General features: G+C 42.9%; 2 protein-coding genes across 6 annotated transcripts; one reads left to right on the top strand and one right to left on the bottom strand.

The window, feature by feature from the left end:
- Positions 1-1,474: 1,474 nt before the first annotated feature.
- Positions 1,475-15,312, top strand: LOC125977854 (mitogen-activated protein kinase kinase kinase 12). The gene is made up of 14 exons (XM_049734862.2): positions 1,475-1,947; positions 3,570-4,085; positions 7,236-7,419; positions 7,618-7,809; positions 7,889-8,047; positions 9,572-9,730; positions 9,824-9,932; positions 11,427-11,536; positions 12,314-12,430; positions 12,523-12,660; positions 12,939-13,638; positions 13,740-13,807; positions 13,986-14,274; positions 14,501-15,312. The coding sequence occupies exons 2-14, from the start codon at positions 3,596-3,598 to the stop codon at positions 14,573-14,575; spliced, it is 2,790 nt and encodes a 929-aa protein (XP_049590819.1). The 5' UTR covers positions 1,475-1,947; positions 3,570-3,595; the 3' UTR covers positions 14,576-15,312.
- A 322-nt stretch (positions 15,313-15,634) lies between these two features.
- LOC125977856 (poly(rC)-binding protein 2) lies at positions 15,635-24,671 on the bottom strand. 5 transcript variants are annotated; one of them, XM_049734869.2, is made up of 13 exons: positions 24,507-24,670; positions 23,257-23,400; positions 22,947-22,970; positions 22,837-22,869; positions 22,623-22,739; positions 22,168-22,299; positions 21,948-22,076; positions 21,704-21,778; positions 21,421-21,462; positions 20,145-20,244; positions 20,016-20,068; positions 19,775-19,944; positions 15,635-16,553 (listed from the first exon to the last, which is right to left on the bottom strand). In XM_049734869.2, exons 2-13 carry the CDS (start codon positions 23,323-23,325, stop codon positions 16,517-16,519), a joined length of 981 nt encoding a protein of 326 aa, XP_049590826.1. In that variant the 5' UTR covers positions 23,326-23,400; positions 24,507-24,670; the 3' UTR covers positions 15,635-16,516. The 5 variants fall into 5 exon arrangements, with proteins under 5 accessions (XP_049590826.1, XP_049590827.1, XP_049590825.1 ...); XM_049734870.2 differs by having other exon boundaries at positions 20,145-20,217; XM_049734868.2 differs by lacking the exon at positions 15,635-16,553 and adding an exon at positions 17,009-18,239 and having other exon boundaries at positions 24,507-24,671.
- Between the last annotated feature and the right edge of the window lie 346 nt (positions 24,672-25,017).

Below are 25,017 nucleotides of genomic sequence, written 5' to 3'. Positions count from 1 at the left end.
TATTCATGACTGAGAAAATGAAAGGGAACTCTTTTTTTGGTTCATTTTGTAGCAAATTATAGTTAAGGCAACGCACGTTAGTTTGTATAGCACCATTTGTACACATCCATAATGTGTTACAAAGACAAAGAAATAATCATTTAGTCAAATAAATAAAAACATTCAAATCACGATTAAACCTACGTATAATGAAACCAATTTTTTAAGGTTTGTATCAATGCTTGTCTCTTTGAAGAATTGAATTGGAACAAAATATCAATAGATGTGATACTTCCTCCTGGTGTAAAATATCAAAACAACATTAGAATTCCTTCCTCGTCATCCACTTGTTTGGTTTTACCAGAATGATTGTCGTCATTGTCAGGCAGGGTGACACTTATCACAAGCTAGCCCATGACACATGCAATTCAGATACTAATTCATAAACCTTGGATTATTGTGTGCATTGCAGATGTGTTATCTTTTTATGAGTTGACTTATAGTTTGCATTATAGTACACCAGACAATAACAATCTGGCCTAGCATAGTATAGCACAAAATAGCATACTGTAGTGTGGCTCCTTTTCAAAGTTTTTACATTTTTCTCATGATTGTTTTTTTTTTTTTAAATTTTTAAAACAATATGAAGGTTTGTAACCTGCAAAGCTAAGAACAAAATGTTTTACTATTATTATTATGTTTTCTTAGCACAATAGCAATGAAAGAGGATTTAGGTCAGTCCCTATTTCTCATGCGTCTCCTGTATGTTGTGTGTAGGTGTGTGTGCGCTAGTTAGGGTTTCCCCCACTGTCTCCAGGCGGTGCGATGAGGTCATTGTTGGGGTTTAAACCCAGCATAATCCAGGAGATAAAGGCTGGATTTGGATTTAGCACTCAAAAAGGGTCATGAAGCTACAACGATCAGACTCCCACACAAACCCTAAACTATTTAGACTGTTACACAAACAAGGAAAGGCCTCACTTTTATTTTCGGTCCCTTTTTTACAGAAATTCTATGAATGATAGGGAATGGTAGAATGATCCTTATTAATGATCTTTCCAACTAACTTTCAAGTAACTTTAGAGATCTGAAAAGTCTGCCTGACTGTGACTACATACATTTTACTTCTGTCTTGTATTTGACCTGCTAGGCTACTGTGTTCCTTTAAGTCAAGTATTTTTTTATTTTTTTTTAAGTTGGGAGAACCAGTGATCTAAATAATAATGAGAGGAGTGTTGCAATTGCCATAACAAATCCTTCGTTCCCAGTGTGGCAGACGGGGAAGAGGGTGGGGGTGTAGTTGGCTCCCAGATTATGCACCAATTAAACTCCATCCAGAGGGCGTTAATAAGGCTTGAAAAGGATTTACACGACCCTGTCCAGTCAAATGCTGCGCGCTTTGTGGATGACATCATTTGGATCACCTCACATACCAGCTGACCCGCCATTTACATTCCCCCCACCTTGCCTAAGAGTAGCCACAGGCGCATCAAAGCGTCTACCTGCACCGGCACCGTCTACGTCAGCGCGCATCTTTTCTTTGATTGGACGACAGCCTCCATTAAACCCCGCCCTTTATCCCCAGCTTCTTCCTCCGTTGCGCTCCCTCTCCTCTCCTCCCTTCCCTGCCCCTGTTTACAGACTACAACGTGAGCCGCGGTCGTCGTATATAATCCCGAGTGAGGCCGTGTAGCATCCTCAGAGAGGAGACGAGATGAAAAAGAAGGTGTAAGGAAACAAAACAAGCATTTAAAAAAAAAAGAAAGGGAGGGAGGGAGGGAACGGATTGAAGCGTGGATTTTGAGCGACGTCACCGTCAGTGAAGGTTGGATGCTGGGGATGAGGATGCGACTAGCGTGATACGTGTGGGGAGGAAAGAAACAGCATTCACTTGTATTTTTCATCATTTTCTGTTAAGTGGAAGAGGATTTAAGTCCACGAGGATGGACGTGCGCTCTCAACACTGAGGTAAGAGCCAGTTTACCCCGGCATTTAAGATGCGGCAGTCATGTTAGCATATATATCATAACCACGGGTTCTTAAAATGAAGGTTGGGAACCTAAAATAGGTCCTGGGCCCGTTTTTATTGGCTCCTCTATTGCAGTAAAATGTTATTAGCGCCTTATTCATGGCAACAGTAATTATGACAATACTTGATGTTACTGTGTTTGCGTTACTGGTGAGTGACAATTGAATTTATCAATTTGGTTTTGTGTTGGGCACTACAACAGAGTTAGCACCTTAGAGGTTCTATGTTCAACCCATCCATATTCTTAAAACATGCATGTTAATTTATTCAAAGACTCTAATGTGTCTCCGCGAATGACAGGAAAAAGCTCACCCGTGACCCTACCGAGGACAATTGGTTTAGAATATATATGGATTGGTTTTACCTTGCATTTGGCAATATTAGTACATTGTAAATACATAGTACATGGTAAATACACAGACACGTAACAAAAAAGCATTTTTCAAAATTAAAACAATATTTTGTATACAGCATCTTGAATGGAATTTTCCGTATTTGTGATGCAAAGGTGACACGCAAGATTCACATGAACTTGATCTAATATAGTTCAAGCTTTCTCTTTATTTATCCCCCTATGGAGAAATTTGTCTTTCCACTGGACAGCTGCATAATCCAATCCAATACAATCATACATCAACATCACACATTAACACCACATACATATCCTTTTGCTTGTTCATGTTGGTTAACTTAATTGAAGGATGAATGAGTTTTTTAAATCTGTGAACCGTTTAGTACATGCTGGGTGATCTGATCATATTTTTTTCTTCAGTAATAAAATGATTGAGCCATTACCAAGCCCAGTGTGTTGGATGTGCAATTAAGGCAGGTTGGAGGCCCCAGATGTGTCTCCATAATAGAATAATCAGCGTAATAGCTCACATTGTCACGGACGACCGTATTCCTTCATTTGTCATATAATTCATGTGTGCTGCGAGCATGTATGACTTTACTGGTGGCTCGGATATGGATGTAAATATAGCTATACACGGATGCCATGGCAACCGTGTGAGCTCCTCTCATAACTGCATCGATATGGTTCTTTTTTAAATCAGTAATTATATTACATCTTAAAAGGATGATTACAGGTCTTATGCTATGAGTCATTCTGGCAATATCTTTAGTTAGGGAGGAATTAAATGTTACGTTTTGGTTTTGTAAATCTTGTGTTTGTCTAATAGAAGAAGAAAAACAAAGAGGATAAGCCTCAAATCACTTTGATGCATCAAAGATTCTGCCTTAAGTAACACTTGCTTCATTGGTATGTGGGATTGTGTTTTTCTAAAGCAGTATAGTTTTTTTTTTTTAGCTGACCCAAATAAGACTTGATCTAGGGAAGACAAATGTGACATTAATTTAATTAATGTCATTTTCTTCCTGCCTGTTTTGCTCGACAAGAAACCCAAAGTTGGTGGCGATGTCTTTTATATTATATTTGCTTTCAGAGACACTTATATGCTTTGATGCAACCAAATTTGCATTGTTAGGACTAAATCTGCCATGCTGAGAGGCAATTATTCCACGCTGAATTGATTTGTAACACGTCCTACTCTCTTTCAAGGCTGCCTGTTCTCCAGTTGTTCCCCCATGGCCCTCATTCACGAGTCCCGCGCCCCGTCTCCGTCCCTCTCCGGCTTCAACACCCCTCTCTCCGACCCCCCGTCCTTTCGCCGGCTCGATGCTGAAACGCCCTGCACTCCTGAAATGGACCTGACGCCGACCCAATGCGTCCTTCGGAACGTCCTCTCTATAGACATGGGGGGCACAGTCGAGCCAGGGGGAGGAGGGGACGGGCCGGCTCCAGGGCCCCACCAGACGCCAGGCGATGAGCAACAGGAGCACTTTGCCAACAGCGTCCTCAAGCTGCACGAGCATGACGGCGGTTCCACCAGGACGGAGGGAGAGGGGACGGAGGCGGACGGCAGCACCGTGCGGCGCGAGGCGGCCAACGCCAGGCTGCAGTGCCAGTCCAACGGAGGGGGCGGCGGCTTTCTGGAGGGCTTGTTTGGCTGTCTGCGACCTGTTTGGACTATGATCGGGAAAGCGTACTCCACCGAGCACAAACACGACCTGGACGGTATGTTTACTCACTGCTTGCTTCCCCTCCAACCACATCATTAAGTACTCCGATAAAAGCCAACATGAGATACCTTTTTAATTCCACACTGACGCTTTGCTCAGCTAATTAAATGATAATACCCCCAAGATTAATTTCATTAAACAGTTGTAAACCAGGGGTGAGGAGTACTTTTCTTATCACTATATTAAATTAAGTCCTCCAAGGGAAATATCAAATTTATTAAAACAAAATGTGAAGCTCAAATACACGCTTTTACAAAATTGAGGCTTAATTGTTGAACTATAATTCCACAAACAAGTATAAGTAAGTATATAAAGGATGCCGAAATAATGATGATGAGGTTAATTATGTATCTTCTGCCGTCTGGTGAAATAACATTTTATTGTTCTGTATAGGGCCACAACAAATAATCGACTACTTTGATTCCCAAAAAAAAGTCAAGGCTAAATCTCTGTCAAAGCTTTGCAGGGATAATTTCGCCAAACAGACTAGACTCACATACAACTCTGTGTAGTACTAAGTTGGCTTCTAAAGGAACCAGACACGCCATCTTCGATTATATATTAAAACGGGTTAGAGAGCAGAATACAATGGCCATTAAATTGTTGAGGAAAAAAAAAAGAAGGGAGCGATGACGAAATAATGACGAAATAACGATGACGAGCGGGTACCTCTGATGAGCAACGGACCACCAAAATCTTTTGATGCGCCCACCTCTGGTCGTCATCATCGATAGAAGATACATTATTTTTCATAAATAAATAATACTCTTCAGCGCAATTAAGTGAAACTGGATAAATACAATACCGTGACACAGTGGTTTTAGCTTTCCCTGTTGTAAACAAACATTTTTTCTCCAGTCAGAGGTTGAGATCCACCATCAAAAGCTCCACCGGGCTTATTTCCACCCACCCCCATACCCATGTCGGCCTGCTCGTGCTCGTGCCCACCCCCACCTCCGTCCTTGCTTCCATCCATCCATCCATCCATCCATCCATCCATCCATCCATCCATCCATCCATCCATCCATCCATCCATCCATCCATCCATCCATCCATCCATCCATCCATCCATCCATCCATCCCACTGCAGCCCTCTAATGAAGCCGGCCCCCTCTGACGCACTGTTGTTTATGTCTGCAGCCACTACAATAGCGCAGCGCTCCCGTGGGACTCCTCTGCCAAATCTGCCTCATGTATTATGCATGGCCACGCTCTGACCCTTCTGCCTCTCATCTCTATTAACCTGGCACACGCGGCGCGTTCACGCACACGCGTACCCGAGCGCCAATAGAAACAGTTTAATAAGCAGCGCCTGGCGCAAGCCAATAAAGTGGCAGAATACCAAGTCTAACATGTTACACATCACTCACACGGGTGGCAGATTTATATCTAGCCTTGTCTTCATTGCTCGCTGATATTTTATCTCTCGCCTCTTTTATATTTGATTCCCACCACCATCCATTGCTCCTCCTCCTCCTCCTCCACTTCCTCCATTGTCTCATTTTTTCCCCTCTTTATCCCCTGGCCGTTATCGCTCCCAATCCATCTGCACCTTACAGCCCTCGCTCGCAAAAAAATATACAAGTAGTGTGACACTCAGCCAAGGTCAAACGAGCCAAATTTTCATCGGCTGTAAAATAGAATCATCAAAATAGTGTGTAGAAGTTCTTTTACCAAATCATATTTTAAAGCTGAATAAGTAAAGTTCTTAACTCATTTTAGTGTTAGCTTTGCCCTAAATTAATGCCATAATTTATTTTCTATACGTCTCTAATAATCAATTCACCTGTAATGCAAATTATATTTCTAATGTCAAAACTGAATTATTAATCTCATCAATGAATTTTCAAAATATGTGCAAAAAAACTAAGCTCAGCTTTTTTTGGGCCAAATATTTATTTATTTAAATTCATGAACAACAACAAAAAAAGTTGTATTGATTCAAAGTTATGCTTGATTATTTACTGAGCCTAGTTAGCACATAATCAAGATTGTTCATATTTCTTTAGATGAAATGCACTTTTTGAACCGAACTACATAGTAAATCTTCCTTCTTTATTGAAATTTCTCTCTCCTTCCTGCTCCAAAAAGGTTCAATGTCAGGAGCTCACGTAACTAAATGCTAAAAGTCCACATTAAAGCTCCGTAATTCTGGATGCTCTCTTTATGACAGCCAATCTAATAAACGTGGTAAAGTCTGCATATAGCTATGGAAATCAGCGAAGTGATTTTAAGTAATAGCCTCCTTGGCAGAGGTGTAAAAAAAAAAAAAAGAAAAACAGCAATAAATCGAAAAGTGCCTCCATGGCGACAAAGCACTCCTCTGAAGCAAAGCGAAAAAGCAGGAAAATTGCCCTTTATTGATTTGAAGCCACTGGGCCTGGATTTTTTTCCATTTAACACACAAAGCAGACCAGCGGAACCCTACCACACCATTTCAACCTAAAGACATTTAATTAAACGTCTCATTAGTCACGGAGAGCATTAATCATTCATAGTGTTCTTATTAATATGACAAATGTGTCTGAATCTTGTTGTATATCTCTTCCGCATTAACAGCCTGTCGCCGGCCGACCCTTAAGGGGATCCCCCTCACTTCTCTTTTACCCATCATCTGTATATCCAACACGAGAGCGCTCCAATCTTCCCCCTCCCCCTTCCCGAGTGCTGCACCCTTGTTTCGCATCAGCCCCACAAAGGTGCTAAGGAGGATTTGGGAGGCTGAGGCAGAATTACACGCAGGAGATTAGGAGCTCCAGCACTAACTTCACACTCATTACGTTCAATTGGATCCGCAAAAGAACACGATAGCGCCTTAAATGTTTTGCTAGCTTACTGTAATGTAGTATTACGGCCTACTAAATGACTTTTTGGGTGGGATTGATTGGGTACTTGAACATGCAACATACATACTTCCAGCCATTGATTTTCTGTAGCGCTATAAAACAATGTCATGAAAAATACTGTGCTGAGCTTGACTTCTCGCAAGCTTTACTTTAGCATCACACTTGTATTTCAATTCATTGACTTGAGTTACTTGACATACTATTTAGTCCAAATTAATCAGCAAAATGAATACTCATTAAAGAATAATGTGTAGAACGATTTAATACTGTGGGGCTCACAGGTTTGTCCATTTTTTCAGAGGCGTGGGAAGTCCCCTTTGAGGAGATATCAGACCTGCAGTGGGTGGGCAGCGGAGCCCAGGGTGCCGTTTTTCTGGGCAAACTTCACGGACAGGAGGTGGCGGTGAAGAAAGTGCGCAATATCAAGGAGACGGACATTAAGCACCTCCGCAAGCTCAAACATCCAAATATCATCACTTTCAAGTAAGTCGAACATTGTTGATGATTTGGGTTATCATGGGTTGGCTTGACGCTCACCCCCACCCCAAATGTTATTACCTATATTAATAGTCCTAATGATAAACCATAAACTGTGATTCCAAAACAGTTTTATATCATTTTTTGAATTATCTTCAGTCTTCAAAATAAAGGTTTATAGATTATATTTGTTCTGTCCAACAGAGGAATCTGCACCCAGGCTCCGTGCTACTGCATCCTCATGGAGTACTGTGCCCAGGGCCAGCTGTACGAGGTGCTAAGAGCGGGCAGGAAGATCACACCGTCGCTCCTTATGGACTGGGCCATGGGTGTTGCCGGTGGCATGAACTACCTTCACTTGCACAAGATCATCCACAGAGACCTCAAATCGCCAAAGTGAGCTCCACAGACCATCTGGAAAATAACGACTTGGGACACTTCTGACAAAACGTGTTGATGATGATTTCGCTTTCAGTATTCTGATCACGTATGATGATGGGGTGAAGATTTCCGATTTCGGCACGTCAAAGGAGCTGAGTGACAAGAGCACCAAGATGTCCTTTGCTGGTACGGTGGCCTGGATGGCCCCCGAGGTCATACGGAATGAGCCCGTCTCAGAGAAGGTGGATATTTGGTATGTAGCCTCTTGTCTTACCTAAATTCATTGTGTGCCACTCAATAGTGTCTTATATGTTACGTATATTAGAGGTTCTTAAATGTTTCCCATACAGGGGAGAACATTTTCATCCTAATGATAACATCAATTAAACATACTGCATGTACCCCTAAATGTCATAGGAATTAAGAAGCTGTCTATGTTTGAGAAAAAACAAAACAAATCTAAATAAATGATGAGACCAACGTTATCACAAAAGATAAGGAAGAACAAGCGAGTTTAAAAATGCAATTTTAGTCTGAAATAACACTTTTTTTTCTGAAAATTATTTTTTTAAATAAGACTATATTATCAAATAATAACCCTATTTTTTGAAACAAAATTGAGATTTAGTTCTAATTAAACGTCTTTTGTTCTAAATAAGAAAATCATTACTGTCAGGATGGCAGATTTATACAATAACTATCTTCAGTTCATTTGATAGGTAAAGTAAGGACGATTGATTTATTAACATATTTTCCCTAATTGCTGATATTCAAATTATGTTTCATTTCAAATTATTTTGGCTGACAAGGCTGACAAACCCCAATTTCAAAACCCCCGGATGAGAAGCTACTACTGTACAGAGCGAAGGATCTTGTTTCGAGAAAATCTATCATAAGATCTCATTACAAGAAATTCTATAGGCTCCCCGCCATGTTTGATGGTGTGCCCTGTGATCAACCCTCAACTCTCTCACTACTCATCCTTTGCTCCCTCCCTCTTCATCCCCGCTTTGCTCTTGCCTGCCTCGTAAAAAAGGAGCACTGGCTAATTTAATAATTGATTTGCCAGATGCTGCAGTGCTCGGGAGAGGCTGGAATAACCTTCCAATCCTGCGGCTGCTTTGGCCCGGGGCCAGCAGTGCATTAGCCGAGAGGTGAAAACAGGATTAAAAAGCTTTTCCATGCAGAATGGCAGCACATCATCTATGCATTTCATAGAGTGCCTCTTAATGTATGTAAATCACTAGATCACTGGTCACTTGAACATAAGAACACACACTTAGATTACACTTAAGTTTAAGTCCTTTAACTCCAACAAGCAACCCAGCTTATTGGACAAGACGTTTGATTATTCAAGCGAGCTGCGAGATGTCGACGTTACAAATGTAAACATGCCATCTGGATGCTGGAAGTGAGTGATAGTCTCGGCTCCTTGGATACATTGTCACCATAGCAACAGAAGGAAGGTGCCAACAACTGACTCTCTGTAGATTGCCAACCTTCCCATGGGGACTCATCAATAACAACAATGACTTTGGCGATACCAAAGAAATATTTCATCACTTCTTATCAAATTGCTAAAAATGTATCATTTCCACATCCAAAGGCTTGAGCAGCTCAAGCGAGATAAACTGTCCATCATAGATAAGAGTCGCAAGGAAAGCGAGACACATTTCCATAAAGTTTCAAGCGTGACATTTAGGTAACGCCACCTTTTATCTGTTCCTGTCAAATCTTATTGGAAATAAATATGCATTGTGTGTGCGTGTGTGCGTAGGTCTTTCGGCGTTGTGCTTTGGGAGATGCTGACGGGAGAAGTGCCCTATAAAGACGTGGACTCCTCGGCTATCATCTGGGGAGTGGGCAACAACAGCCTGCAGCTGCCCGTACCTGACAGCTGTCCCGACAGCTTCAAACTGCTCTTGAGGCAAAGCTGGTGAGCAGACAGCCAGATAACCCAAATTGTGCTTTGGAGATAAACGCGCACTTTCTGTTGCCGCAATGCTGACTGATTTGTGTTTCCAAACAGGAATTGCAAACCAAGAAATAGACCTTCGTTCCGACAGATTCTCCTGCATCTGGACATCGCTTCAGCGGACATCTTGTCTACCCCGCAAGAAACCTACTTCCAATCACAGGTAAAATTCTTCACCTGGAAAAGCCCACCTTTAAAACCAGTTCTAGATGGATATAATATAATAACTCAAAATTTAAAATAAAGGTTTTTGTTAATGAAATAAAATCAGCTTTAAAATAAATGATGAGTAACTAAAACTAAAATTATAGTGACATTTTCTGTAGTTTTTGTCAAGAATTAATTTGAAATGTATTTGAAGCCTCTTATTTGATTTCCCTCACGGCATTTCTCATTCTGATTAATGAGTTCAATGTGGCGTAGTATGCATTTGCATTTTTAATTCCGAAAATAGATTTTTACAGCTCACCCCGTTCTATACACCCTCCATTATTGCTTAGTCTCCTTCCCAGCGATGCTTTTCAGTTTTCCCCATTTTGAAGTGCACAAAAAGCTTTTAAGCTTATTCCAACGCATGCCAGTTTACACAAAATCCCACCAACGAGAAACAGGTCAATTAAAAGTGACTTCCCAAATGTTTATCCACTGGAAAACCCGTGAAGAGCTTCCATTAATAATTGGCTGTCAAAGGCGTGACATTTGTTTCCAGTCTGGTGCGGCTACAGCGGGGCACCCTTCTGGCCTCCTGGGAGCCTGCTAATGATTGAGCTTCCTTTGAGCCTTCCAACACACCGCTGCTGTTATTTCTTTGTGTTTGTCACGTTACACTCGCTAATTCCCGGCCAGCCTCCCTCATTTTAAGCCACTCGAGTGTGTCATAGCAAAAGGAGGGAGTTTGTGTGTGTGTGTGTGTGTGTGTGTGTGTGTGTGTGTGTGTGTGTGTGTGTGTGTGTGTGTGTGTGTGTGTGTGCGCGTGTGTGTGTGTGTGTGTGCGTGTGCGTGTGCGTGTGCGTGTGTGTGTGTGTGCCGGGTAGCCGAGAAAACACGCATTCACTGGATAGTGGCCTATTTCCTTTAAAGGTCACGGCGCAAAACCTCCATCAGGCACTCTCCACTTATCCTTTATTTCTCCTCGTACCCCCCAGCCCCCGTCTCGATCCTCCACGGTTTTGCTATAATGGGTTTTTCTCGTGACGTCAAGAAGAAGAATTTGCCGCTGCTGGAGTGTATTGATTTCTCTAATGGTGTGGAGCAGAGAGAGCGCAAAGAAGGGGTCCTGGCGATATTGAAGAGTGCACATTCAGTCCATTAGCTTAATAAGAAGAGCATCACTCACGCATAGAAAGAAACACACCCACGCACACACATATTTGACCTCCACGCTACGACAGGTATCAAATAACGGTTGGCACGATTCACCAAGCGTGTGTTATGGTGTGTTCGTGCCATGTCAGTTCATGTTCATTTTTGCTCCCCGAGTATTGATTGTCATTAATCGCCCAAATGGATTTTGTCTGTAATGTTTCTGAAGAGCTGAATGTTATTTTAATGCATTTGTGTTATCATCAGGCTATTTAAATATTGTTCTTTTTGGAAAAAGGTCCTTGTCACAAAGGTTTAGTGTTTTCACTGGGGTTTTTTTGTGGTTTGTTTTTAGGCCGAGTGGAGGGATGAGGTCAGGCACCACTTTGAGAAGATCAAGTCTGAGGGAACGTGTCTTCACCGCTTGGATGAGGAGCTCATCAAACGGCGCAGGGAGGAACTGAGGTCAGATCCCCTGCAGTGTAGCCCTGACCGCAAAATGCAAATACATGCCAGAATTCAACCTTCACGGTGGTAAAATTCAAAGGAAAGTGACATTATATCACGTACTGAAGGAAATAACTCCGAAAATAGACTTACGTGAACAGGTGCTGTTCCAGAGAGAGTTGGCATCGATCCCGGGGAAAGTGAAAGATGTAATACACATTTGTCGCAAATTGCTCAAGCAGTCATCAGTAAAATGTTTGCCACAAACTAACACACAGCTCGTGAGAGGTTTTGGCATATTTGTTGTATAAAGTCCAACCACAAGCCTTTCTGTGGCTTAGATGTAGAGAAAAGCAAAAGGCCTGCTCTACCTGTTCAGCGAGGTGGGTTAAAAATTGTGAGGGCGGAGTTAGTGGGATCAAACCAAAAAAGGCAAGGTTAGTGATGTCACAAACCACAAAATCTAAAAAAAAAAAAAAAATTAAATTCATGTCAGGGCCCTTTAAGGGAAAAAATAATGTGAAAAAAAAACAAGTGGTGTTTTTCATGCTTGCATTAATGCATTAAATTGATAAAAAAATAACAAAATAAATAAATGAATGAGAAAGTAAATAAATAAAAATGTCAAAAATCTAAGAATGCCTTATCTTGCAAAAGGCAGAAAACACTAACAAAATTATAATCATTGATTAAATCTGGGTGCCATAATCGTAATCATTGTAATCAATTAGAACAATAAAGATGTATGCAGTAAGTTTAGTCTCAAGTCAATATTGTTTCCCTCCAACCCCACAGACATGCACTAGACATTCGGGAGCACTACGAGAGGAAACTGGAGCGAGCCAACAATCTCTACATGGAGCTCAACGCCATCATGCTGCAGCTTGAGCTCAAGGAGAAGGAGTTGCTCAAGTACGAACGCTCACCTCAGCTCAGCTCACCTCCAGACGACCTGCGCTGTCCGACGTGGCTATCAAGTGTAAATTTACTGTGTGTTACCTCAGGAGGGAGCAATCGCTGGACAAAAAGTACCCGGGCTGCTTCAAGCACCACAGTTCCAGACAATCGGCCTCCTCCAACTCTATGGAGAAACTCATGAAGAAACGCAACGTGCCTCAAAAGCTGCCTTCTCACAGCAAAAGGTTAGTTAGCAGCAAAGACTATATCAAAATGTCATCTTCATAAAACCGATTATGAACTTTCCCAGGCAACGTTTTAGGTAACATTTCGAATATTTCTGAGAAACAAGAATGAAAAGAGGCTAATAATAAAAGAAAAACTAGTCCAACCGTTGAAGACAACCAGATGTTTGCAGGGTAATACTGACCCCTTGTGGACATTGCTGGAAGGAACGCGTTTATAAAACAAAGATAAAGCCTAACAGATTTTTTGAATGAAGTGCATCCTTTGTGTCCTTCAGGCCAGACTTACTCAAGTCAGAAGTTATCCTTCCCAAACTGGACTCCTCCATGACCCAGGTGACCATCCCAAACAAGGGCTCCACGTCGCCCGGCCGCTCCCGCCGTGGAAAGCCTCGCTACAGGAAGGCGGGCAAAGGCAGCAGCAGCGAGCTGGCTCAGCTGAAGGCCACACTGTCTTCGTCGTTGGCCATGATCAGCGCCACCACGTCGGTCCCCAGCAGCAAGCAGCGTCTGGACCCCAGCGCCGCGCTCAGGGGCCTGCAGCACGACCTGCTGCTCAAGAAGATGTCATCCTCTAGCCCCGACCTCATCTCCACTACGCTGGAGGCGGAGGGACGCAGGAAGGGCCAGGCCACCCCCGGCCTGGACCGCGCGGGCAGCCAGAGCGCCTCGGCCGGGCTAGAGGATGGCGGCCCAGACGCCGGCCCGGACGTGAGCGTCGAGGCGGAAGAACAGGCGGAAACGCCGCCGCGCAGCGACACGCCCAGCGAAGACGCCGCCTCCGTCCCAATTGCCAGTAGTCCCGACTCGCCGTGCGGCAGGGGAGCGGCGGCGAGGCGGCCGTCGTCCACCGGGAGCCCTCGCCTCCCTCAGGATGGCGAGGAAAAGGAGGAAGGTGCGGTGATCACACGCTCGCCCAGGAGTCAACGCCTCACGCCATCAGCACTGCTCTACAGGGCAGCAGTCACACGCAGTCAGGTGAGATGAGTAGAGATGGAGCTCAGCAGTAAAGTACATTTAGCACTTCCATTTACGTGTCATCACAGTTGGATGACTTCTTGAATGAATGTTTTCAACAGAGACGCGGTGTGTCATCCGAGGAAGAGGAAGGCGAGGTGGACAGTGAGGTGGAGCTACCCAGAAGATGGTAAGTGATGGTAACCTCATGATGGACATTTCGTGTGTGTGCTCAGTCAAATTAAAGTAACACATTTTCAAGAACGTAATAGTTGAAGCTGCTAGCACGCTTCACCTCACTTGTTAACATGAATATCCATCCATCCATCAATTTTTACTAATACGGCTTCCTTTGCGTTTGTTCTCAGGATGCCGGCGACCATGAGCAAATGCCAGTCGCTGTCCACGTTCAGCTCAGAGAACCTGTCGGTGTCGGACGGCGAGGAGGGCAATACAACAGACCACTCGCACAGCGGCACACCCGACGTTGTCAGCACCAACACGGATGAGCGTCTGGACGACAAAAGCGACGACCTTCTCTCGCAGGGCTCTGAGATCCCTGCCGACCCCGCCGCCTCTGACGGTCTGTCTGAGAAGGAGGCTGCCGTCCGCCACGTCAGGACGCAGCTGGCCACTCACGAGCTTAACTACGATGAGGTGAGTTTGAGGGCCGTACTCCTTCGGCCTTAATGTTCAAAGGTGCACATTCAGTATAAATCAATGCTCCTTTTGTTCTCATTAATGTACCAAAAAAAAAAAAAAAAAAACATGCCTTACCCCCTATAAATACTTGAGACTCGTTGCAGCTATGTGAATAACCGAGCAATTTATTTTATCTGTGTAAACCAGAACTAAAGGTCATTTTTCTTGGTTCTTCTCAAAGGTTCTCTATGACGACTCAGACTGCGACAGCGCTGAGCTGGACCACCCGGGCGTAGAGCCCAGCCAGAACTGGTGACAGCCACCAGCATCCCAACCCCGTACACGAGGTCATTGAATGCCTCGTTTTATCAAACACACACGCACGCGCGCGCACACACACACACACACACGCACGCACACGCACACACACACACACACACACACACACACACACACACACACACACACACACACACACACAAGGCTGGTCATGAAGATTATGATCAGACTGAACAAAGTGTGTGTGGTTTCTCACTATGTCACGTTACAGAATCCTATCAGGTTTTAGTTGGCCTACTTATGCACTTGTCTCTTAATTTATTTTTTACTTGTGTTTAAGAATGTTTACATTGTGTTGTTGTGGATTACGTTGCCATTTTCTACATGTACATAAAGAAAAGCCGCCAGTGTAAAATGAACAAATTTCTAATACGCGAGATTGTATCGTTTGAAAAAAGGTGCTGACATTTCTACTTGTGGATCACATGAAGCTTTTTTTGGTTTTGTTAGTTGAATGTATACTTGCTTGCGCATCCCAACGCAAGTGAACAAAAGAGTTATGTGAACAAAGAAGAAGCAATATGTTCATTAAAGTCCATAGCAGCGTTTACTTGACAATTTCTCTGGATGTATATACTTTTTTTTTAGATTAAAAAAAACAAGCATGATTCTGGTATATAAATATTAGATATTTATGGTTTAGATGGCAGGAGTTTTGTAAAGAGGAACCACTGAATGCGATACAATAAACATGGCAGATTTTTAGCAAAATGAGATCTATTTTTATTCCTCATCTTTCATTCCAAGCACACACACACACCTATTAAATGGCTGGTGCGCTCAGTAGCAGAGACAACCTCTATTTGTCCTATGATAAGAAAATATGCAAATTAACAAAGCTGTCAGTTGGCATGTCTAGCAAAGAGTAAAAAACGCTACAGCGCCCTCTAGTGCATCACGGTGCAGTTACTGCAAGATGCATGACCAAGGAAGACTTCACATTTGCGTGCCTATTTTTAATACTGCATTACAATCCACCTATGACGTCTAAAAGTAATATTTAATGCTAATTACAAAGGACAAACAGCCGAGAGAGTGTGTTTAGAGCATTTCACATTTTTATTTTTTGTAACAAATTTGTGGCACCCAAGATCTACAGTCTCAGAAAAAGAAAAACGTGCACAAATGTCCTTTTTTCCTGCAAATAATAATCATTAAAACAAAGAACTGAGCAAAGGAAAGAGCAGGAAACTAGTGTTAGCTTACAACCCCTTCTCTTTGCCTTCATTTTGTTTTCTTCGTAATAGCCTCATACCTGCTGCATGTGTCCCCCCTCCCGCCCCACTCTTCCTCCTGTCCTTTGGTAGTTAAAAAAAATACTTCTTCCATTTAAAACAAATATTCCAACTTTTTATGTCTTTTTATAAGTATTTAGCAGTCTTTACAACAACAAAAATCTTCCCCTCTCAAAAAACCCTGACAAAAGAATTTCCCAGCCCGGCAAAAACAAAACATGATCAAAGGAGGGGAATGACATCAATAGGGACCGTGCCTATGACGCATCAGCGATCGAATGTGCATTTACTACTCTGATGTGTAACAAAATACATTTTTAGGGGGATAAAAGAGTAACTCTATTCTTCTGTATTTTTTCCAAAGAAAGCTATGCTGTACACAACTAAATCTAAATCTTCTTTTGTGGCTGCACTGAAACATGGAAGCTGGAAAAGGGCATCAAGACAAAAACATAAATTTAAAAAAAAAATGTTTTAAGATCTCATCTCCCCAAAATCGGGGTCCTATATTCCTAGTTCATGGGTGGACTAAAACAAATTTAAAAAAAAAATAAATAATCATAAAGGCTGTGGATGAAGTGATGCTAACAATAAAGGAAGGAAGTGGTGTTATATAGGTGTAATATAGATTTTTGTTGATGTTGTTGTTGGTGGTGAGATTTAGTGCAGACTGGGAGTCTCAATCAGTTGGCTGCCAATCCGGTAGCCTCAGAAGAAAGCCTGGAGCGGGACAAATACACACATACAATCCTTGGTTGGAGACCAACACCATTTATATCCCACCAGGATTTTTTGCACAAGTTATAGTAGTGAACAATTAGAGCACAGGCGGACATTACGCGAGGTTAAGTACAACTTGTGCATTTACGTTGCCATGTCGCAGAGTGGCTGCGTCTAACCGTTGGGATTAAGGGTGTGAAAAGGCAATACGGTGTCATTTTAGGGTTTCCCCCCCCCCCCCTTACACAAAACCCCCATTGAAGGGAAACGAAAATCTACATTTGAAGAGGGGCTGCGCCAAATGTCAGGATAATAGGGTGCATGACATAAAAAATGCTTTTTTATTTTTTTAAAATCACAAAATCTAGGTATGATATCTATATGTATTAAACTGCCTCATGGGCTAAACAGACTAAGACAACATGTTCCTGTTCATTATGCGCCAGATGTCTTCATAGGGTGTGCAGTTTGACTTTATTGTAGTTTCAAAAGACAGTGGCTTACTTCCTTTACATTTTATGTAGGGCAACATTTAAAAGGTTACCCTAAACAATCATGCCAAGTCCTGGAACAGATAAAATATTTCCTAAGAGAAAAAAACAAGTGGCGTCTTCAAAGATGAAATTGTTTTAAGTTTTATGGAGTGGCTTGTTACAAATGCTTTACTATATTTAAGATGCTACGAACAAGAGTGGGCTAACTATATTTCATTTTTAGGTTGAGTGCATAAATGAATCGGTGATCTCTGGCTCACAGTGGGACACTGTAGTGGGACTTCCAAAATGGGACTTTTACTGATCTAAATCACGGTTGCAAGTTCAACAAAAATGGGGCAGTCCTTTCTTGCATGTAGCCTGATTATTCAACTTGCGCAAAAATACCTCATCTAGTGAGCTTCGGACATTGACAGAAAACTCAAAGTATGAGCTGTACACAATTTGGGAGAAGTAAACACGTATTGGAGGGGGATTACTACCCTGTTTTTTACTTTGATAATGCTTTCATGACAATCATTTGATTGGTATGATTTGAAATCTTAAATTAAAATTAAATCTGGTATCCAGTAATCACTGCCATACAAATCACAAAGATATCAATTCCAGAGTTTACCTCAAACATAAAACTTGCTCAATTGAACCTGTCTGATTGCTATAAAAAAAAAAACATGCACTTTAATGCTGGTGACAGATTGAGCATAAATGGCAATTTACATTTTATATTTGTGATGAGAAAAATTGTCTTTAAAGAAATTTGTTTTTGTGGAATTCAGCTCCACATTGGAAGTCCCACACTGCGAGCCAGACATCAACAAAACATGCTGCCAATCAATTACTTGTACACATGCGTACATCTACCTACACAATGTCTTGGGTGCATAGAGCCTTAAAATAGAGAAAGTGGCCAACAGTGGCCAGTGGACTGATGGTGAGGAATACAGACTTTAATTTAAATTATAGAAATTAGGTTCATAGAAACAACCCTCGGCAAAAAAAACAAAAACCCACAATGCTCAATTGGAATTCATAGTGTGTATACCTGAGCGTGGACTAAAGCTCCTTTATGTACATAGGGTGGGGAAAAAACAAAACAAAAAAAACCACTTGCTGTTACCGAGGTGATGCCTAAACAAATCACTAGCACAAGCATGACATCATCTTGGGAGAAAGAGCTGCTACCTGAGCACATCTTTAAACACACACAGAGGAAAAAAGGCTTCAGCGGACATATCCGCTCTGCATGCAAAAGTCACTTAGTTAGAATAGTAATCATAACAATAATCACACTTGACAGGCAAGAAAGTAAATTAGGCAGCAAACTGTGTGCGCGCGTGTGTGTAAGGTTGCAAAATTCTGGTAATTTTCAAAGTTGCAAATTTTTCACCAATGAAACAAATTGGCAATTCAAATTTAGTTGGGGGGGGAAATATATTTTAGGATAATACTGAAAGAAAGAAGTACAGTTGTTTGTGTGACTTATTACAGATTCAAAATACTGTACTGCAGTAAATAAACGGTCTTTCGTATTAACTAACGCTTAATCTGCCTTTACAATAAATGTGGACACGGACTTTGAAATTTACCGTGAACTTACCAGAAATCTTGCAAGGTGGTGTGACGTATGCGAGTGTGTGTGTGTTTAGTAGACGTGGCCAAAGCAGGTGTAGGCAGCGGACGTGTTAGTAAGGGGAAAGCCGTCGCCGCTTGGACTTGGAGCCCAGCTCGGGGGCCATTTTGGGCTCGGGGTTGGCGGCCCCGCTGACAACATGGAGGGCCAGCAGAGGCAGGGGCTTGAGTGTGAGGAGACTGGACACACAGGCGGGAGAGGGGTCGGAGGAGGATGTGGTGGAGGAAGAAGGAGGAGGAGGCCCAGGAGGTAACAAGGACAGAGGGATGGAGGCTGAGGGGGGCACCACACAGGAGGAAGAAGCAGAGGAGGTGCTAGTAGTAGTAGCAGCAGTGGTAGTAGAGGTGGTAGTAGAGGTGGAGGAAGGGCACGGGCTGCTCGGTTCAGGGTTCAAGGAGGAGGAGGAGGAAGAGGAGGAGGAGGGAGGAGGAGGAGGAGGTTTAGAGGACTCTACACTGTAGAAAAGGAGACAAGGAGAGAGAAAGAGGGACAACACAGTCGGGATGGGTCACAGGGCAGGTTGGTCAGTGGGCAAATGGCGGAAGAAGGGTAGGCTTTTTGTGGTTGATGTTGTTGAGGGGAGTGTGGGGGGGCCCGCGAAACTTGAGTGTGTCATGTTGACCAAATAAAGCGCTAGGTAAGCTCTGCTGCATGCTAATGCATGGTTCTCCAACAAAATGCATGCCAATCTAAACACGGGGCATTATCTACTCAATAAATTATTTTGTATTCATTATACTATGTTTATTAATGTGACTAATATGTGACGAAAAGTGAAGAAAACTGCCCCCTTGCATTAGTCTTTTTTTTTTTGCTTTACAACATTTCCTACAAATTCATCTATTGTGCTTTTTCTTTTCTATCTTCACTTCTTCGTTGAAAAAAATAAGGGAAGGAGCTTCAGTTAGACCACAGCCCTATTTACTAGCTTTGCCATCTTGCAGCATCTCTAGGCAATTCTAATTTTATTTAAGGCGTATCATTCACTCGCGGATTTTCTCCAAAGCTGATTGTGGAAATTTGACCAAAATGTTACCGTTCAAAATTTAATTTGACTACTTGGTGGAGATGACCGTCAAGTGGGGGTGTGTACTGACCTGGCGTTGATGAGGTACTCCGCCAAGCTGATGCTGGCAGGTGAGCCCGTGATGGTCACCTGTCGGTCGGTGGAGCCGTCCACCGGGTTCGCGATCTTGATCTGGGCGCCCGACATTTGTCTGATCTCATTGATCTTGGCGCCTTGGCGGCCAATGATGCATCCGATGAGCTGAAGAGGAAGAATAGCTGAAGCCACAAATAGTTAAACGTAATCCTGAAAATGTGTAGAAGTATGCTTACCTCGTTTGGAATTTTCATCTCATTAGAACTGGTCTGAGCGGAAGCATCGATTCCTAACAAAAAATATTTGAACAACATGAGAACTTGTCGCACGTCGACAACCTGGGTGTCCAAGTAGAAAGCACGTACCGGTGAATCCCTGGTTGCTGTGCGCAATGGGGAAGGGGCTCTGCTGCATAGCCAGCTGGTGAAGCTTGGTGAGCTGTGGAGAGATAGCAGCAGAGGAAGACTGTGAGAGGAAGAGAGAGGAGAGGGAAAAGGAGGATAGGGGGAAAACAAGGAGAGTGAAAAGGGGAAGGGGGGAAAACACGACACAAATCAAAGTCAGCTCGAAACATTCGAATGACACATCTGAAGGGAAGTACATACAACACAGCAGGCTAAGGGGGGGGGGTTGAAATGATCCTTCTGACCGTGTCAACCAAGTCCTAGCATGACCATCCAAGAGTGGCTTTTCACTGCATGGGTCAGGTCAAGTGACAATTTTTTCGTGTCACAACTGGGACATGCATCATTGCAGTATGATCAAAATAAACAATGGATGCACTTTCATTCAAAATGACATTCAGTGTCATTAAATGGGAGTTCTGCTGTGTAAACGCAGTATTTTGAGAATGCAGAAAATTTGATACAGCTCTTGTGGTGGCTATATGTTGGTGCACTTAAAGTGTCCGGCAAACAAACATTCTTTCATTGTAACACAAGTATTAAAATAGGAATTTCTGAAGACAAAAAGGGGAAGGATAATAAAGTCAGGTAGCAGAAGAAAATCAAGGGAAACAAACAAGGGATTATTTCAAGGAATAACAGAGTGAGCAGCAGATGGCCAATGATGGAGCCGTGGAGAGTCTGGACACAATAAAACTGGAAGGACACACTGACTGGACCATATTAGACCGTCAACTCGACCTATGTAAATGAGAATCAACTATCCTGCTTGAGAGAACAAAAGGTTCTGCACAAGTTCATTGGGTGACACGTGCACATCTTTCATTAAAGCAAGCACAAGGCAAAAAGATAGTGGGGGCGTTAATAATGATATAGTGGAGAACACAATAGTGAGGGCATCAATTAGCGGAGAAAACAATAGTGGGGGCGTCAATAATGATATAGCGGAGAACACAATAGTGGGGGCATCAATAATGATATAGCGGAGAACACAACAGTGATCAACAGCTCTTAAAATGCGACTTATAAAACGATTGCTCTTTGAAGTTAAAGAACACTTCATCTGTTTCATGAGCTGTCACTCGTGGCGCTTTACTAAACAGGGACTTTCCCGTTTCCTTCTAACAAACGCAAAACGAGGTAGGCAGCGTGACGTTTGGGAAAGGTGACATGAAGAGGGAATGGGTGGTGTCAGCATGGCTTATTTCTCTCTGCAACAAGCAGAAACTTCACTTACATCTGGCTGTGGAATGGCGTGCTGTCCTTGTACCGCATAGGCCTGAAACAAATGAGAACAACTTTCACAGGCCTTGCATCGGTCGCTGGCTAAAGCTAATAAAAAGATCAACAACAACAAGTCCTGTCCAAAGTCTCCACATTTCTTGCAAAGGAAACCTCTTTGGGGACATGAAAGAGAAATGGAGGAATGCCAGAGGAAGGCATAGCTTCTTTTCAAGAAATACGCCCAAACACATCAACGCAAGATGTCTGACAACTAGCAAACGAACGTGGGCGTGTACCTGTCCGCCTGCGAAGATGACGGGGGATCCCGAAGGTTTGGGTCTGTAGGGAATCGTGACGCCCTTCGGGGGGGACTGTGCAGGGGACACGCAAGACAGATGCATGAGCACATCCTCAGCAAATCAATGTGTTTGAACAAGTAAAGGCCAAGCCCATATCTAATTTAAAAATGATATGGTGTTAATGAACTTTACTTTAACGCACACCAACTTAGAGTCTTCCCTGGTAGAGGTTCCTCCTTACCTCGAGCATGACCACACAAATCTGCTTGACGCACTCGATGATCGACTGGGGCGTTCCAGCTATGCTGATGGCACGCTCCGTGGAGTTGGGCAGCATGTCACCTGCTACTTGGACCTGAGCACTGGTTGACTGACAGCACAACAAATAGAAGGGGAATGAGGCAGGGAAGAAGAGCAGGGCGGGAGGAAGAAGCAGCAGTAGCAGACTCTTGTTTGGCTACCTCTCGGATTTCCTTAATCTTGCAGCCACCTTTGCCAATGAGGGAGCCACACTGACTGGCGGGCACCACAATGCGCAGGGTCACCGGGGGCCTGCTGGCGGCTGTGCTGTTTGTCATCGAGCTGCTGATGTCCTGAGGGCACAGTGCGGTCCATTTAGAAAAGTGATTCCTCGCCAATTGTGTTGCGATGGATCATCAGGTGAGCTGCGCAAACCATCCAATTTTACTTGGTCTGGAAAATGTTGTATTTACTAAAAATAATCAACGTTGGCACCACTGTATTATTTTTTTTTTACAATTATTTCAATATGAGGTGGTAGCTTTACTGTAGCAGCCCCTAAGATATCACTGCATATATATTCTGACATTTTTCTTGGGTGATGTGCCTTGACTCAGTAATAGGTTGGGGAAACAGTATGGCTGTCCATCTGCAATTTTTTGAGCAAGAGCCCCACCTCTTCCAGTTTATCAATGATCATAGAGAAGGCCTTGAAGATGGCAGTGGTCGGCCCCGCCAAAGTGATGATTCTCTCGGGACAGTTGCCCTCGGAGATGTTGATGCGCGCCCCGCTCTGCACGGAAAAAACAAGTGAGGGCGTGAAAAACAACCACTTGGCAATAACTGTCACATTGTGCTTATTTGGAGAGAAGGACACGCAGGAAAGTCACCTCTTCACGCATCTTCTTCACAGATTCGCCTTTCTAAAATGCAGGACATAAAAATAAAGTTCAGTATCAGAAAACCCCCTTCAACTGAATTGTGCTCTGTCAAGTCTCACCTTTCCAATGATGCTGCCAACTTCCTGAAATGACAAAACACTGTTCATTAGGTTTCATCACATATTGGAGAAATACATTTGTAGTCTTAACGATTCTTTTTTTATCATGAAAACTATATCACGCCCATTTAATATCGAAGAGTATGTAAATACACTAGTTTGCACAAAACAATTCTTACAGGCTCCACTGTTAGGACTGCAATGCTACACGATCTCTCAACTGTACCAAGTCAATACCATGACTCATCACATCAAGTCCCCAGAGGTAGGTCATTCAGGTGAACGATGCCATTGCCTCCTGATACCTCACCTTGCCGTGCATGAGCAGCCTAATGGTAAGAGTGACATTGAGCCCTCCTTCAATCACACCGGAGTCCATAGCTGCAGCTGCCGTGTGTGGGCCTTCCGTGCCGAACTTAGGGGGGCCGGGTTGGTCTTTGGTCACAGAAAAAATCTGGAGGAAGGACAGCAGCATGAGTACCCAATGCCTTGAAATAAGGCCGCTATTCTTAGCAATAGATGGTATTGGCATTTGCCCATCAGTACCTAGGATGGAGATCAAACATTTCTTAAATGGCTTTGAAGCGAAGCAAAAAATAAAAAATAAAATCAGCTCTACACCAGTGGTACAAGTTCCAGAGTTTTGCTTAGCTGGTAATACGTTGTTAGCCTACATTTATGACAAAATTGTCCTTTTAGCATGCTAGTAAAAGACAGACATTCTACTAGTGCACCGAGCTGTCATACTAGCGGGGACAAAGATGAAATTCAAGGCTATCAAAAAATGCTCTAGCGGCTTTCCAAAGTTAGGGCATAAGCTATCTAGATAAGCAACCTCAAAGGACTCACAAGCACGCTTCCATATTATTATTGTGTAACTTTATAGTTCTAATATGAATATCAAAATCAAGTTTGTGTGAATATAATTTGAAGTTTAGCGAGTTAAGCAGAAATAAATTACGATAAAACGGCCAGCACCGCTTGCCGGCTAACAGTTTCGTCATCACTAGCAGCGTGCCAAGTCGGCGTCTGCCCCCTCAAATCCATTACAAAACACTTTTGATTTCTTCTAAAGACTTCGAACATAATAACTACGCAACTCAAATGTCCCCTAAATTAGGGGTTTGGCGTTTACTTTAGGATAAAGTACTTAGATTTGTAGAAATTAGCATTTTGGAGGCTTTTCAATCGGGGGGTTGGGAGGGGGGGAATGAATGGAGCATGCGCACGCTAGTTAGCATTGCTAACTACCATCTTGTATTTTAATCCCAATAGTGACATTTTACTTCATTTTGTATGATCTATATGATAGACTACACGCTGATCATCAAACATTTGAGGAAAACAATGGGATATAAGGGCTTGAAATAACCGTTAAACTTGACGTTTCCGGTGCAAGGCTGAGCTAACAAAGCTAATTTTAAACGGCGCACTCACCGTGGTCGCCGCGGCCTACTAGCACGATGCTAACTAAACTAAGCTAAGCGCAATTTCTTTCCGCTTCTTCGGACCACAACAACACGCGAAACATAAACAATTAAGCTCGGAGGCCGAACTTACCCCGTTCGAGCGCTGGAAGGTGACCGGGGGATGGGTTGGGGTTGTGAGGGTAGAAGGGGAGAGGTTCGGGAGGGTAGAAACCCAGGGGGGGAAGAGTTTAGAGAGGACTCGGGGGAAGAGGGAAGAGTGATGTGAGCTCGAGCTTCACTCTTATACACAAAGACAACAACATGGCGACCTCCGAACTTTCCCCTTTCACCCAAGCCGAACCTACATCCTGTGTGCGATCCGCCCAATTTGGAAAAAATACATTATAATAGAAAAGCGTTATATGTACTTTGGAAAATGGAAAACACACAGATATTTTTTTTTTTTTTTTTTATGTGAGTAAAAAGTTTTGCGTTGTTGCTTTGAGACGTTCACGTGCATTCATAAAAGTTATGCCTAAGGTCCTCTCTAACAAAATTTGAAACTTATTATAACACATGTATGTTGGGATGACTAACAGAAACGACTACATGAATACATTCAAATAAAAACGTCTCGTTTAAGAGGCGTAATATAATTATAA

Source organism: Syngnathus scovelli, chromosome 11 (assembly GCF_024217435.2).
Source record: "Syngnathus scovelli strain Florida chromosome 11, RoL_Ssco_1.2, whole genome shotgun sequence".
Classification (NCBI taxonomy): domain Eukaryota; kingdom Metazoa; phylum Chordata; class Actinopteri; order Syngnathiformes; family Syngnathidae; genus Syngnathus; species Syngnathus scovelli.
Note: the sequence above shows the minus strand (reverse complement) of the source record. Positions and strands in the feature narration are given on the sequence as shown.